The 13,990-nt window shown below is 46.0% G+C and overlaps 1 protein-coding gene across 2 annotated transcripts; it reads left to right on the top strand.

The window, feature by feature from the left end:
- Positions 1-7,051: 7,051 nt before the first annotated feature.
- CD1H11orf87 (chromosome D1 C11orf87 homolog) lies at positions 7,052-9,562 on the top strand. 2 transcript variants are annotated; one of them, XM_060604621.2, is made up of 2 exons: positions 7,052-7,150; positions 8,581-9,562. In XM_060604621.2, the coding sequence occupies exons 1-2, from the start codon at positions 7,068-7,070 to the stop codon at positions 9,443-9,445; spliced, it is 948 nt and encodes a 315-aa protein (XP_060460604.1). In that variant the 5' UTR covers positions 7,052-7,067; the 3' UTR covers positions 9,446-9,562. The 2 variants fall into 2 exon arrangements, with proteins under 2 accessions (XP_060460604.1, XP_060460605.1); XM_060604622.2 differs by lacking the exon at positions 7,052-7,150 and adding an exon at positions 7,513-7,765.
- Positions 9,563-13,990: the final 4,428 nt, after the last annotated feature.

Here is a 13,990-nt window from a genome sequence, read left to right as displayed (position 1 = left end):
CCTCTTTCTCTGCATGTATTTTTGTTTAACGTGGAAGGCAACAGGGGTGCCCGGCTGGCTCAGTCAGTTGAGCCTGTGACTCTTGATTTCAGCTCAGGTCATGATCCCAGGGTTGTGGGATCACCCCAGCCCCGTGTTGGGCTCTGGGCTGAGCTTGGATCCTGCTTAAGATTCTCTCTGTCTCTCTCTGTCTCTCTCTGTCTCTCTCTCTCTCTCTCTCTCTCTGCCCCCCCCTCCCTCCTCCCCTTCTCATGCTGTCTCTGTTAAAACAAAACAAAACACCAACATGGAAGGCAACAATTTTTGTTGGAACTCTTTATTCTCCAAATGTTCTTGATTGATCCCTGGGACCTGATGTTTTTTGAATTTGTTATAGATTGATTTCTTAGAGAATTAATGATGGTCTCCTTCTACATAAGAGTCTCTCTTGGTCAAATTCAACAACTCAGAGATAACAGTAGTTGAAATTGTCATACATTGTGTGTAGAGCTCAAGATGCCCGTCTCTTCTTGCGGGCCAGTGTTTGCTAACTAAACAGAGACAAGTTGTATGTGTAGGGCAGTGGTTTTCAAACCAGGGGTGATTTTGTACCCTCATTCTTGTGACATTTGGCAATGTCTAGAGCTATTTTTGATGGTCACAACGGTCTGTAATGCAGTGATGGTGTTACTGGCCTCTAGGGGGTAGGGGCCTGGGATGTTGCTGAAGAAACTGTTTTCCTGTCGCTGCGTGATGTAGCAGCTTATAACAACACTCCTTTATTAACTCACAGTTTTGTAGGTGAGCCTTCTGGGGAGATTGGGAAGGGTGCTTGACCAGGTTATTTACTTAAAGTATCACAGGGCTGAAATCAAGGTGTTGGTTAGGTTGGGCTCTTCTATGGAAACTCTAGGGGAAGAATCCACTTTTAAGCCCATTGACATTGTTAGCAGAATTCATTCCCTTGCAGTTTTAAGACTGAGGTCCCCGTTTCCTTGCTGGTTGTCAGACATTCTTAGCTCCTATGGGGCACCCACCTGAGTTTGATCGTGTCCCCCTCCATCTTCTAAGTCAACAAGAGCATGTTGAACTCCCTGCAGCCCTCTTACCTTGTGCTTTGAATCTCTGACTTCCTCTTCTGCCTGCAGCCAGAGAAAACTCTTCTTTTCAAGGGCTCACCTGATTGGATCAGACCTATCTGAATAATCTCCATATTTTAAGGTCACCTATTTGGAACTTGAATTACAGCTACAGAGTCTCTTCACAGCAGCCCCTCTATTAGTTTTGATTGAATAATTGGAGGTGGGGGGGGGGGCGTCTGGAAGCAAGGTGAGGAGTATTCTGCTTACCACAACAGTCTGTAATGCGTAAGACAGTCTCTCACAATAAGGAATTATTTGACCTCAGATACTAGTACTGCTGAGATTGAGAAACCTTGATCTAGGTGTACTTTTGTGCATGGTGGAAATGTTTTCAGCTTATTTTTCTTACAATAGGCAGATTCACAGCCTGCAGCACTTGAAAGAAGCATGTGCCCCTGGCTTTCTGACCATGACCCAAAACTCTCATTTTCCAGGAGCTGTTGGTCACAAAGATCTTATGAATTATTGGACATCTGCTGGTCCATCTATCTTTACCCATTGACCCCTCTAGCTTCACATCCATCAGTCTAGATGGTTTACATTCTTCTGTTCTTTGATACAAATGGTATTTTATTTAAAAGTATTAGAAGACAAGGATGTTAGCATTGTTTTGCCTTTGCCCAGGTAATCAAAATATAATTGTGTATGTAATTAGAATGCAAATTCCTGATTACAGAGACTTTTCCTTGGTCACAGATACATTAGTTCAATTTGTGGTACGTGGTAGGCACACAGTCTTTGTTGAATGGATGACTTTTGCAGTCAAGGATAATGTAGTAAGATGAATCTTGACTTAGTACAAATAACCAGATATAAATGGGGCTTAGGCTTGATTAGACAGTGCTTTATTATGAGGTGTAAAAGGGTAAAGCATATGTTTCTGCAACTAGAGATTAGAAGTGCCCTGATAGGTATATAAAGGTCTGTAGGCTTTCAGACTTTCTTAGAGAAGCTACCTGGTTTCAAGTCTTACCCCAGTATGAAATCTCCTTTACGACACTCCCGATGGGTCTAATTTGCATTTGAAACTTTCCAGATGGTGTCACAGGATTTGGACACTTCGGAATAGAAATCTTCAAAGTATTTTTTTTTTTCTCCTCCTGAATACTTCATAAAAGAATTTTGGAAAATCATGTATTCCTTTGGACATTTTAATTTGTCATCTAAAACTTCTGATCATAATATTTGCAAAGAATGACTTGTAATTTCTCGCATATTCCCTATCATGTATGTACGTTAAATGTATTAGTCAAAAAAATCAGATTGATAGATTTAGTTCATTCAATTTATATGTCTTCCATACTACCTATCAGGCAAATGCAGTTCAAATTGTTAATCAAAATAGACAAATTGGGTTTATGTTTTGTGTTAAAAAGTCTGGATTCATTTTTCAATTTAAATAATTTAAATAAATTGAGGGGCGCCTGGGTGGCGCAGTCGGTTAAGCGTCCGACTTCAGCCAGGTCACGATCTCGCGGTCCGTGAGTTCGAGCCCCGCGTCAGGCTCTGGGCTGATGGCTCGGAGCCTGGAGCCTGTTTCCGATTCTGTGTCTCCCTCTCTCTCTGCCCCTCCCCCGTTCATGCTCTGTCTCTCTCTGTCCCAAAAATAAATAAAAAACGTTGAAAAAAAAAAAAAAAAAAAACCTAAAAAAAAAAAAAAAAAAAAAAAAATAATTTAAATAAATTGAATACTTGTATCTCTGTGACAACTATCTCACTTCTCAATTCTAAGATAAATCAATGTACAGATAGAGAGCCTTAAAATGAGTCTGTCACCTGGAGGAAATATGGCTCTGTCCCATCAATGTCTCTTACACATGATCTTTATGCTTTGCTGTCACTTTGTCGGGGATTATACAACCTCACGGTATTCCTTTGTCTGGTTCTCCAAAGGTTTGTATGCCCTGAGTAATGCATGGTTGGTGAGGATTGGTAAATATAGGTTCCTCTTATGTAAAGTAGGAGAAATGCACAGAGAGATGACAAAGAATTTTAACCTTAGATACATTTTCTGGAAAAGTACACATGGAGGTTGAGGATTTGGGAAATGATTCCTTGAAAGCTATACATACTCATATATCCCTGGAAACAAAATCTTAATATATTTTCAGAGATCTCAGTCCCCCATTTTGAAGACTGCTGGTTTAGATAATCTGCATGATTTCAGTATTTCCAATACTGAAATAGTGAATCGAAATATATTTTCTACCCTATATCTGTTCCACTATGTTTCAGTTCTCCTCTAAGTTCCTAGAATAGTAGCATAAATTCATCTTTTCTTGCCGATGCGCCAAACATTTGAAGATTTTCCGATGCATCCGTGGTGTCTTTCTATCTCTAGGATTAATATTTCAAGTTCCTTGAATTGTTCATTATCTATTACTGTTTTCAGCCATTTACCTTCATGATTATCCTCCCATAAAGAATACTCAAACTTACCAAAATTGTCCTGACTTTTGATGTCCAAAACAGTATCGTGCTTCTACTGTTAGAGATAAAATACTAATCTTAGTGGTTTTCTTTATAATGTAAACAACTGCCCCTTCTGAATGCTTAGTATATGCTTAGTGCATACAATAACACTGCGGAAAAGATACTGCTTTTATTTTCATTTTATAGATGAGAAACTGAACCAGAAAAGAAAAAAACTAGGCAGCTTGAACAAACTCTGGAGCTTTAGTCACTACTTTGTTGATTAACTAATTGCTGGCTGGGCCAGCAGTTGATGTAACAGCAGCCTGATGACTTACAGACTGTGCCTCTGTGGGGATGCAGGGCCCAGGGTAGTCCAGATACACGGTTAGGGAGGATGTCAGGGTCTGAACATCCTCTAGCAAAATCCCTGTAAATGCGAGGAGCCTCGTGTGTGTCCTGCTGCCCTGTGGTCTAGAATGACCTGCCTAGGTAACTTGGTGCTTGGAGGGCTTTGCAGTCTGGACTCTACTCAGTTCAAGGAAGGTGCCGAGTGTGCACTGCTGCGGGGGGGCGGGGGAGACCCCTGAAATGGGGCTTTGCATCTCCCCTCCTCTACTTCAACCAAACAGCTGTGCTTTTCTCTAGTTTGACTTGTTCACACCTGTGGATAGAGATAGAAATAGAGGTGTGTGTGTGTCTGAGAGAGAGAGAGAGAGGGAGAGAGGGAGAGAGACCAACCACCAGTTTGAAAAGAATACTAACTTTGGAATCAGTTTGCTTGGGTTTGATCTCCATAATATACTTACTCTTAAGTGACCCGGGCATTATCTTTAGCTGCTCTGAACGTTACTTTCCTCTCCTGACATGTAGAGCAAGTAGTCAACGTTTTTTGTTGAGCAAATGAGTGAATGAATGAATGAATGAATAAATAATTTTGTATTTTGGCAAAAATAACCTTGCAAAGTTAGGTTGAGGATTAATACTATTACAGCCTGGCACATAGGTATTTTGAAAATCATAATACTCCCAGCATTTGTTGTTATTGATTCAATGCTTTCTTTTGGATTGACATACCAGGTGCCCATCTGGCACTTCTCTCTACGCTGGATGGAGATCCCTCATCAAAGTCGAGAGTGAGTATTTTATGTGGCTGAGTATTTGGAGTCTGCCTAAGTCAAGAGGGCCTTTCCTATTACAAAGGGAAGACTCCAGGAATCTCAGAAGCTTCTTGGCCCTCCCAGTCTTGAAAGTGTCGCTCAGTAAGTTTGGTGGCAAAAACAGTGGCAGCAGGTTGTCTGGAAGAGACTTGCCATCGTGCCAGGTGTTCCAAAATCACGTAGCAACTCAGTGGGCTCAGTTCCTACAGATGAAGAGGTGTGTGAGTTTGCGGTCACTGGTGTTCCTGGGTCTCGAATTCCACTGCCTAGTGACATCAAGTCTGTGTGCCCATTCATTCTCTGGGTAAGAACAAATTATGAACCTATAGCTTACTCTTCCTGAATGAGAAAGGAAAAGAAAAGTGTGCTGGGCTTTTCACCTGAGAATTGATGTCTTTACCTAAATCATTTCCTGTTAAATACCATTGTCTTGTGGACCACATTCATCTGCCATAGAGTATAAATTCTCCAAGGCAAGACCATGTCTTTTATTAGGTTGAGTAAAATGGCACAGACACTTGTAGCAGTCGTGGGATAACAGATGGTTATCATTTATAACAAAAGAATAAGAACAATGGCAGCCTACTCCTATATCCCAGAAACTTGGTGTACCAAAGGAACCCCATTGTATATACATGTTTACGTATTTATATTTATAGAGTTACATATGTTGTAATCCCCTTACAACATATTGCAAAGGTACGCATGTTTCTCCCTGGGAAAACCTGATAACTCATACTTCCACGTCTAGAAAACAGATCAGTGAGAGTTAATTCTAATTATGTAAAGATTCTTTGCTTAACAAGACAGTGCTTCTAAAGAGTCTCTTTAAATAGCCAGATCTCTTTTTGGAATATTCAAAATTGGATTTGCCTTACAAAATGTTGATTAGACTCAACTTTTCAGGAGCAGAGAGAGTGTACAAAAATGGGGCGTCACATGGCAGGTGTTAATGGTGAAGTCTCACTTAGTGATCACAATGAGAACAAGGTTCACCATTGCATCCACTGAGCCCATCAGAGTCAGAATGTCCAAATATGGCATTGGGTGCCCTCACTCGAGGCAGGAAGGCTAAGCCAGCATTTGGGGTCATTGGCCACCATTAACTGTGTGAGTCTGGCGGCCAAGGGCATTAATCTGTGCTCTGAAATGATCTTGAATTATTCAGCATGTACCGATACTAGCTTAAATAGGGATCTTTTTTTTTATTGAGACAATTCTGAAGAAAAATCTGATGGCTTTTCTTCAAATAAATCAAAACAGAATTTTGAGGAGAAATGCTGCATTTCTGCCTTCAAATTTAAGTCATGAGCAAGGAGAGGAATAGGAGAAGTTGGAGTAGGACCAGGGTCAAAAGGGACCCCCAGATCGTAAACAACCTTTTACTCCCAGTGTCAAACTCTCTTTTTTAAATAAAACCCTCTGCTTGCAACCAGGTAAGGAGGTGTCAGTCATTCCTACCATCTCTCAATTCAGATGCATAGCTGGAAAAAGCAGTATTTACTGCATCACTCAAACTTGCAAGTAAATATCGTACAGGCATCGTGTTAGACTCGAAGATGGGAATAAAACAAAATGGAGGGAAGAAGGAAAGGCACGTTGTCTAAGACAACTGGATGCTTTCAAAGATCACACGGTGTCTTGAGGTGCTGTTCCATGCCGGTTTCTCTACTAGAAAAATGACAATACTTCATTTTAAAATTGGCTATTGTCACCAAAGACACCGTTCATGTTTTGCCAAGGGTTCTGAACCAAGAGTTGATTAATCTCTGCCCAGATTTGGGCAGGCTGATGCAAATCTTCCAGGAAGTTTTCTCCCTTTCCCTTGTGCTGAAAGGCTGTTGTTAACACTGTGGTAAACTGAGGGGTAGATTCAGAATTTTCTGTTTACTTCTGCCCTCCTCTTAGTGAGCGTTGTCTTCCTGCCTTGTAAGCCTTGCATGTGCTTTGTGTGCTCGTGAGTGTCTAGATTTCAGAAGAGAAAGAGTGTTTCATATACCGAGTGGGTGTCGGGCCTGAAGACCAACGTGTGAGCGAGCAGGGTGGGATCACGAGCCCGGTGGAGTGAGAGAGAAGTCGAAGACTCTGGGTGGAGAGGAGAACAGTTCATTTGCAGCGTTGGACGTTAAATGCACGTTCTGTTTGTCATTTCATGTTTTGCCACCCGAGTTCCGAAATGCCCCTCTCGTTTCTCACCTTCCCGCAGTTTCTGCCCGGAGCCCGGGCCAGGATAGACAGGCTCCCAGAGGAGAGCCATCCTCATAGCCGAGACAGGAGGGGGGGGAAAAAAAAAAACCCAACAAACCCTCATGTGTGTGTGGGGGGGGGGGGGAGATGGCTGTCTAGAGTGTTAAAAAAATGTGTTGCCGGGACCATGTGGCAAAGGGTCGTGGGCGAGGAGTCGGGCAGCCCCAGAACTGAAGCTTCGGCCCCTTCGCAGGCAGAGCAGGGCGGAAGGTGGGTTGCTCAGAGCGCGCTGCTGGGGTTGCTCCCGGTCGGTGGCCCCTGGCGGGGACGCAGAGGGAGCCTGGGGATGTGTGTGGCCGAGGCGCGCTCGGCCAGGCCGGGGTGTTGGGGTATGAGGGTGGGGTGGGGGCCTGAGGGGTGGCTCGGAGCCCTGGCGGTGGCTGCCTGACGTCACCGGCCTCTCTGGCAATAGGCTGCGAGCTGAGCTCCCCGAAGCGGCGGCGGCGGCGGCGGCGAGGCTCGGTCTCCGGCCCCTTCACTCCGCGCCTTCTGCAGCCGCCACTGCAGCCGCGCGGCGGGGGCTCCCTCCCCGCAGCCAGCCGGTGGCCCCAGGTAAGGGACGGGGTGCGGCTGCAGGCTCCGGGCCGCCGGGGGCCCGGGACGCCCGCGGGCAGGACGGCTCCCGCGGCCTGCGCAGGCCCCCCTGGCGGGAGCCGCGACCCCCACCCTGCCCAGCCCCGGCTCGCACGCCTCCTCTCCGCTCCGCACTGCAACAGTTAGCAGCTGCCTCCGGAGAACGGCCGGGGGGCTCTGCTGGGTGCCGCGCCCCCCACCTCTGGTGCCCGGGAAGAGCCTCGAGCTGGGGCCGGGAAGGCTGGAGAGAAGGTCCGTTCGCCAAACTTTGCAGACGAGAACCCTTAGCCTTCCGTTTCCAGTCCCCCTAGAAAGGAGCAGGATACTGCCCAGTGCGGGGCACCGGGAAATGGGGACAAGGGGGCGTTTGCGGGGATGTGCTTTAGCTGAAAAAGGTGTTTCAGCTGCTTTTTTTTTTTTTTTTTTTTTTTTGGTCGGGGGGAGGTACCAGGGAAGAAGGCTGGAGAAAGGATGGAGCGCGATCTTGCGCGTCAGCTGTGACCACGGACAGAGGCGGAGTAGGATGTGGTTGTTGTGGTCCCTCAGGGGCGCGGGACTTAAGGGACCTGAAGCCGGCCAGGGAAGGAGAGTCTGGAGGGGGAGGGAAGAGAAGGGAGCACTGCGTAGCGGAGTCGGCTCTCTGGGCTGTGGGGGGTGGGTGCTGGGAAGGGCAGGATCCACGGGAAGACGTCCACTAGGAGGGCGAAGGAAAGAGGCGAGGCGGCGCTCTGGGAAGCGGGGACCACGTTCCCAGGCGGCCGTGTGTCGGTTGCAATTAGAAAGTTGTGGAGGGCGCAGGAAGCCTGCCTTATCTGCTGAGTAATCCGTGCCTCCGCGGTGCCGGCGCAGACCCCTTCCCGGCGAGCGGCGCGAGCACGAAGCCGGCGGCTCGGGTGCGCGGTCGGGGGGCAGGCGGGCCGGGGTCCGCGGGCCGTGGGGACGGCGGGCGGCGCCCTGCTGGGGCAGCGTGCCCGGGGGGCCGCTCTGCGGGGCTGGCGGAGCCTCCCGGCGCTCCGCACGGCCCCGGGCAGCGGCCGGGGTCCTAACTCAGCCTGTTCTCTTTGCAGCCTGGTGCCTTGGGAAAGGAAAAGGGCGCGCGGACTCGCGTTCCAGGCGGGGCCGGAGAGGATCTCCTGCGTGCCGCTCGCCTCCCGGCCGGCTCGCCCGCCCGCCCGCGGTGGCCCCCTCGGCCCTTGGCTCGCGCGTCATCCTCTCCCGCACCAGGGAGTAGTTTGGGGTGGCGTGGGCTCCGTCCTCCTCCTGGCTGGTGGGAACGGTGTGCCCGGGAGAGGAAGTGTGGTGGGCCCGGCCCCTCCCCGCCCAGCGCCGATGAGTGCCAGGGCGCCCAAGGAGCTGAGGCTGGCGCTGCCGCCGTGTCTCCTCAACCGGACCTTTGCCTCCCCCAACGCCAGCGGCGGCGGCAACGCGAGCGCCCGTGGCCCGGGTGCAGGCGGCAGCGGCGGCGGCACCTGCATCACGCAGGTGGGACAGCAGCTCTTCCAGTCCTTCTCGTCCACGCTGGTGCTGATTGTCCTGGTCACCCTCATCTTCTGCCTCATCGTGCTGTCCCTCTCCACCTTCCACATCCACAAGCGGAGGATGAAGAAGCGGAAGATGCAGAGGGCTCAGGAGGAGTACGAGCGGGATCACTGCAGCAGCAACCGCGGCGGCCGGGGGCTGCCCCCAGCGGCGAGCGGCCAGGCCCCAGCCCCTGCCAAAGAAACCCGGCTGGAGAGGCAGCCCCGGGACTTCGCCTTCTGCGCCCCCTCCGACGCCTCCTCTTCGTCTTCGGCCCCCGGCCTCCCGTGCCAGGGTCCCCGCGCTCCTCCTCCTCCTCCACCACCGGCCCCCAGTCCGCAAGGAGCACACGCGGCCTCCTCCTGTTTGGACACAGCTGGCGAGGGCCTTTTGCAAACGGTGGTACTGTCCTGATTGTTGAGCCCCTCTCTCCTCTCCTCTCCCTCATGTCCAGCATCTTGGCCTTCCTTGCTTTTATCCCCCTCCGTCCTTCCCCTCCCACTTTTCTCTGGCTTCTCTTCCCTCTTCCTTCTTTCCGTATCTGCCCTCCCCTCACTCTGTTTCTCCTCCGCCGAGGCACTGTGCGGTATTTGTAAATATTGGGCAAGGAAAGTCTCGGAAGAAGAAATAACGCTGATAATACTTTATTATTAATATTTATAGTAATTATTATAATACTAATAACACAATCCAAGCGCATGACAAATCACATAATTTCTCATTGTCAATGAACGATGCGTCTTCCCTCTCCACCCTGCACCCTCTTCCCCCCACCCCCCACACACACAATAAGGAGGAGAAACCGCACAAGCTACCAAATATGAAAAGAAGGCATTGATTCCCGGAGCAAAGGGAGTGGAGGGGGCCCGGTGTGTTGTACATAGCTGTCAAGTTAAGGTTCAGTTAACTTCCTTTCCTTCCACCACCCTCCCCCCCCCCCCCCATAAGCTTTCCCTTTTTCTTGAGCTGCCCTCCCTTCCCCATTCCTACCCTCAGCCGGGCTCAGGCAATAGTATATTATAAAGAAAACGTCTACATTAAGCACCAGAACTACAAGAGGCCACAGAGACAGTCCCAGAAAAACATAAATGACATGAACCCATCTCCGGTCAGCCCTCTTCTCACCCCTTAGCTACCCATTCCCTTTTCTAGGACCAGGCATTTAAATTTACTTTTAGAAATGTCCCTCGCTGGCTAAAAATCTTTAAATGAGTTGAAAAAAAGGAAGGAATGAAAGAAAGAAAGAAAGAAAAGCAGAGAAAGAAAGAGAAAGAAAGAAAATGAAAAAGAAAGAAAGATCTGCTTTTGCTGCCTGCCCTGCCCCCGGCTGTACACCTTTTGAGTTGTGGCATTTTCAGGATTCACAGAGGATCCAGAAGCTGTCCAGCCAGGTCTGGTGCTGAAATTGCTTCACCAAGCTGGTTACTTTATTTGGTTGTGCAGGCGGAGGAGGGGCTGTTTTGGGAAATGACTATTTTAGCTTTTTGTTGGCTTCTTTCTTCTTTTTCTACAATCGGGTTTGCGCGTGTACTATTGGTTTTATTATTGAACATTGCATTAGTTACCTTTTTTGTAAAAAAAAAAAAAAAAAAAGTACTAGGTGATGTGCAGTACTGAAAGTGCAGTATCTAACCAACCAGAATGTTTCTGTTTAATTTTTAGAGCAAGTGCACCTTTGTTATATATTTATTATATTGGTACCAAATACAGAAGCAAACTATAGTTCTGTACTACATCCTCCAAACTGTATAGTCTTGTTCTTAATTTCTAGCTGTTGATATAATGGTTACCACTGGATGAACAATTCCGTGGTACAGGCCTGGCTTCCGCTGTTTCCAGAAGTGTTCTTTTGTATCTTACTCTGTAGTGGGCTGTTATAAAGAGATAACACATGTTTTCTTTTTTCTTTTGCGAATAGCAGAAACAACCACAACAGAAAACAAACAGATAATGGATGTGCAGGAATGCCATCTATTAAAACATGGTTAATATTGAAACAGTGCCTCTAGTCCTCGCTGCATGCACCTACCACCTGGAGGCAGTGGCGTGTGTGCTTCATGTACTGTGTGCGTTGGGGGCGAGACTGGTGGGGATATTGGGCAATTTGGATGACAGGACGTGCAAATTTCAAGAGACGTTAAACCCAGTAACTGACAGGACATGCAGATTTCAAGAGAAGTTAAACCCAGTAACTGCTTGTCGGATAAAAATATTTGAAGCTTGTTTAGTTACAAATGTGTGCCTGCATCTGAGATGCAGTGATAGAAAGGCTCTTTATCTTTTCTTACTCTGGCTTACCTACCTTCCCTGGATATACGAAAAAAAGATGGAGAGAAAGACACAGTGAGAGAGAAGAAGGTCAGTGTTTTTGTTTTCTCTCTCCTGTTGCCAGACAAGGCCTTCTGTGTTAGAAGTGGGTCCACCTATGCTCATTTACCACTCTGTTTCCCTTGGATTGGTGATAGAAGGGGCCAGAGCCTATTACAATCTTAATTACGTGCACTGGCGTCCTTTCTTGGGAATCGATTCTTTGACAGCTATTTAAATGTTTGGATAATGTATGAATGAGAATGTTCTACAAAAAGCTCAACCAGAAGAGTTCTTATTACCTGAAGCGTGTAAGGCAACAATGCCCTTAAGTGCATCCCTCTCTCAAGTAACTAGTAATTCTAGATTTTCTCTCTCGGTTCCAGGCTGCTGTGCTCTTATCTACAGAAAAGATTACCTCTGAGGTTTTAGGTCATCTGTTAAATTGCCCAAGCTCAGTCTGCATCTTTTATACAAATAATTTAATAAGCTTAATTTTAACGACCCATTAGATACTCAAGTCCTTTCCTGAAGCACAGAGGATCATCACTGAAGCATGCCATATATTGTGATATTAGGAAGACCAGGTATAATCTTTGGGTACAGCCTATTAAACAACGAACCAGATTCTCTCCAGTGCCTTAGTCACTTCCTAGTAATAGTTAGAAAGAGTGCATTAACTCCCCGAGGCCACTAGGGAATCCTTTAGAGCATCAGAGCTCTACATGCTACATCAGGATGACTAAGGCACTGTGAAGAAGAAAGTCCATTAAATTTTGTAGCTCACCCTCATCCAGCTGTAGCTCTTTAATACCTTATTACAGAATGACTTTTGGACTTTTGAAATTTGAATAGAATCAGGGACTCAGAAGGGAGCTTCCTCATTTCCAATAAGCTCCACTAAGTGCATGGATATTACTTTCTCCCCCTTATTTGGTGCACTTTTTACAGTGAATAATTTCCCATTTTATTAAAGCAATAAGATGTTCTGTTGTGAGCAGTGCTGGATGATGATTCCATATCCTTGGTGCTGAAGCTACTCGTACGTTCTTGCCTTATGAATCACAGTGCATTCAAGGCATGCAATAATAATCCCCTTCCAAGGAGCAGCCTGTACACTCTAGGGGGTAATTAGGAAATTGTCCTATATCATTTTTCCCCAAAGGAATAGAGGAAACAGGAGAAATGCAAGCATTACGAATACTGTTTAAAAAATATCTTGATACCTCTAAACATGGGCACACATCCATAATATGACCTTATTGTACACCTTTAAATATGTATGCCTTTCTCCATCAACTGGCTCTGGTTGAATATTTTTAATAGTGCTCTTTGTAAGGATGATGTGGCTTGTGACTCAGATTTCATACTGAGTTTAGGATACTCAGAATTCTAAGCTTCTGGTGGTGTCACTTGAGATTTTTATGATAGTGAATTACATGAAATTCTAGTAAGACCAGTCCCCACACCCACTTATTGCAATAAGCACATATCCCAGCAATTTGCACAGACCCTGTTTAGAGCATTGCATCTTATTGAGCTCAAATGACAGTCTCAGGAGTTTGGGATGCTACCAACAGGGCATTTTGGATTTCATTTGTATGAAACGAAAGGCAATCTGGAAATAGCTAAATTTATTTTAAGGATTTTATTCACCGATGTCCCGTCAAATGAATTGCTTCAAATCCCTATAGCTGCAGCCCAACTTCTGCAATGGCTCTTCAGTATAAATTAAGGTGGCATGCTTGATTCTTGCTGTTTTTAAAAATGAGACAATTGGAGAGAGAATACCATTATGTCAGCTGTATGGGACTCTGAATCTTAAAGATGTAGATAAATATAATCTTCTTTAGAATTTATATACACCCGTAGATATGTATTTATATATGCATACATTTTGTACAAATTTACAATGGACTTTTTGTATTCTCTTTTCTGTCATTACAAGAATGAGATGGAAACCAAACAGTTGTTCCATCCTCTTCTCCAGAGAGGATACTGAGGTGTCAGGTATATGCATGTACTTACTTCTCGGGTTAAATCTGAATGACTTTCTCTTTATTTAATGAAAGGGGAGAGTCTCGGTTGGCTCTGGGAATTGGTAATTAGATAAGCTTCTTTTCCTAGTTAGTGACTCAAATGTAGCAATGATAATGAACTTGTGACCATATCTATGTGGTCTAAATATCTAGATGGAAAGCAAACACATCTAGAAGAGCTTTAGGGCTATCTAGGCCACAGACCTGGATTGTGGCTAGGTTTTTTTGTTTTGTTTTTTAAATTTTCAGCCTGTATGTTGTGTGGAGATAGAACTTATATCTGCATATCCAATGGTAAAGTGAAAATATGACCATTATCTGTTTAGTTTGATATGTAGCTTCTGAAAAATATGGATAAATTAGCTTTAAAAAAAAAAAAAAACCTTTGGCATCTGACTTTTCCACCATTTCTGTATCGATTGACTTAGTTAGATAATGGTTAAAATTCCATATTTTTTCCCATTGTGTACACCTACGCTTTAAATGTTTTTCTGTGGGTGACAGTTGAGCAATTGCTAGCTGGTACTATGTGGAAGTTATAGGTTAAATTAGAACCAGAAACTTTAATCTGGTCAGGCTCCTCAGGTCCATCCCCCTGTTAATCTGAACTTTG

This window comes from Panthera onca, chromosome D1 (assembly GCF_046562875.1).
Source record: "Panthera onca isolate mPanOnc1 chromosome D1, mPanOnc1 haplotype 2, whole genome shotgun sequence".
Classification (NCBI taxonomy): Eukaryota; Metazoa; Chordata; class Mammalia; order Carnivora; family Felidae; genus Panthera; species Panthera onca.
The sequence above is the reverse complement of the archived record's forward strand: the minus strand, read 5'-3'. Positions and strand labels throughout refer to the sequence as shown.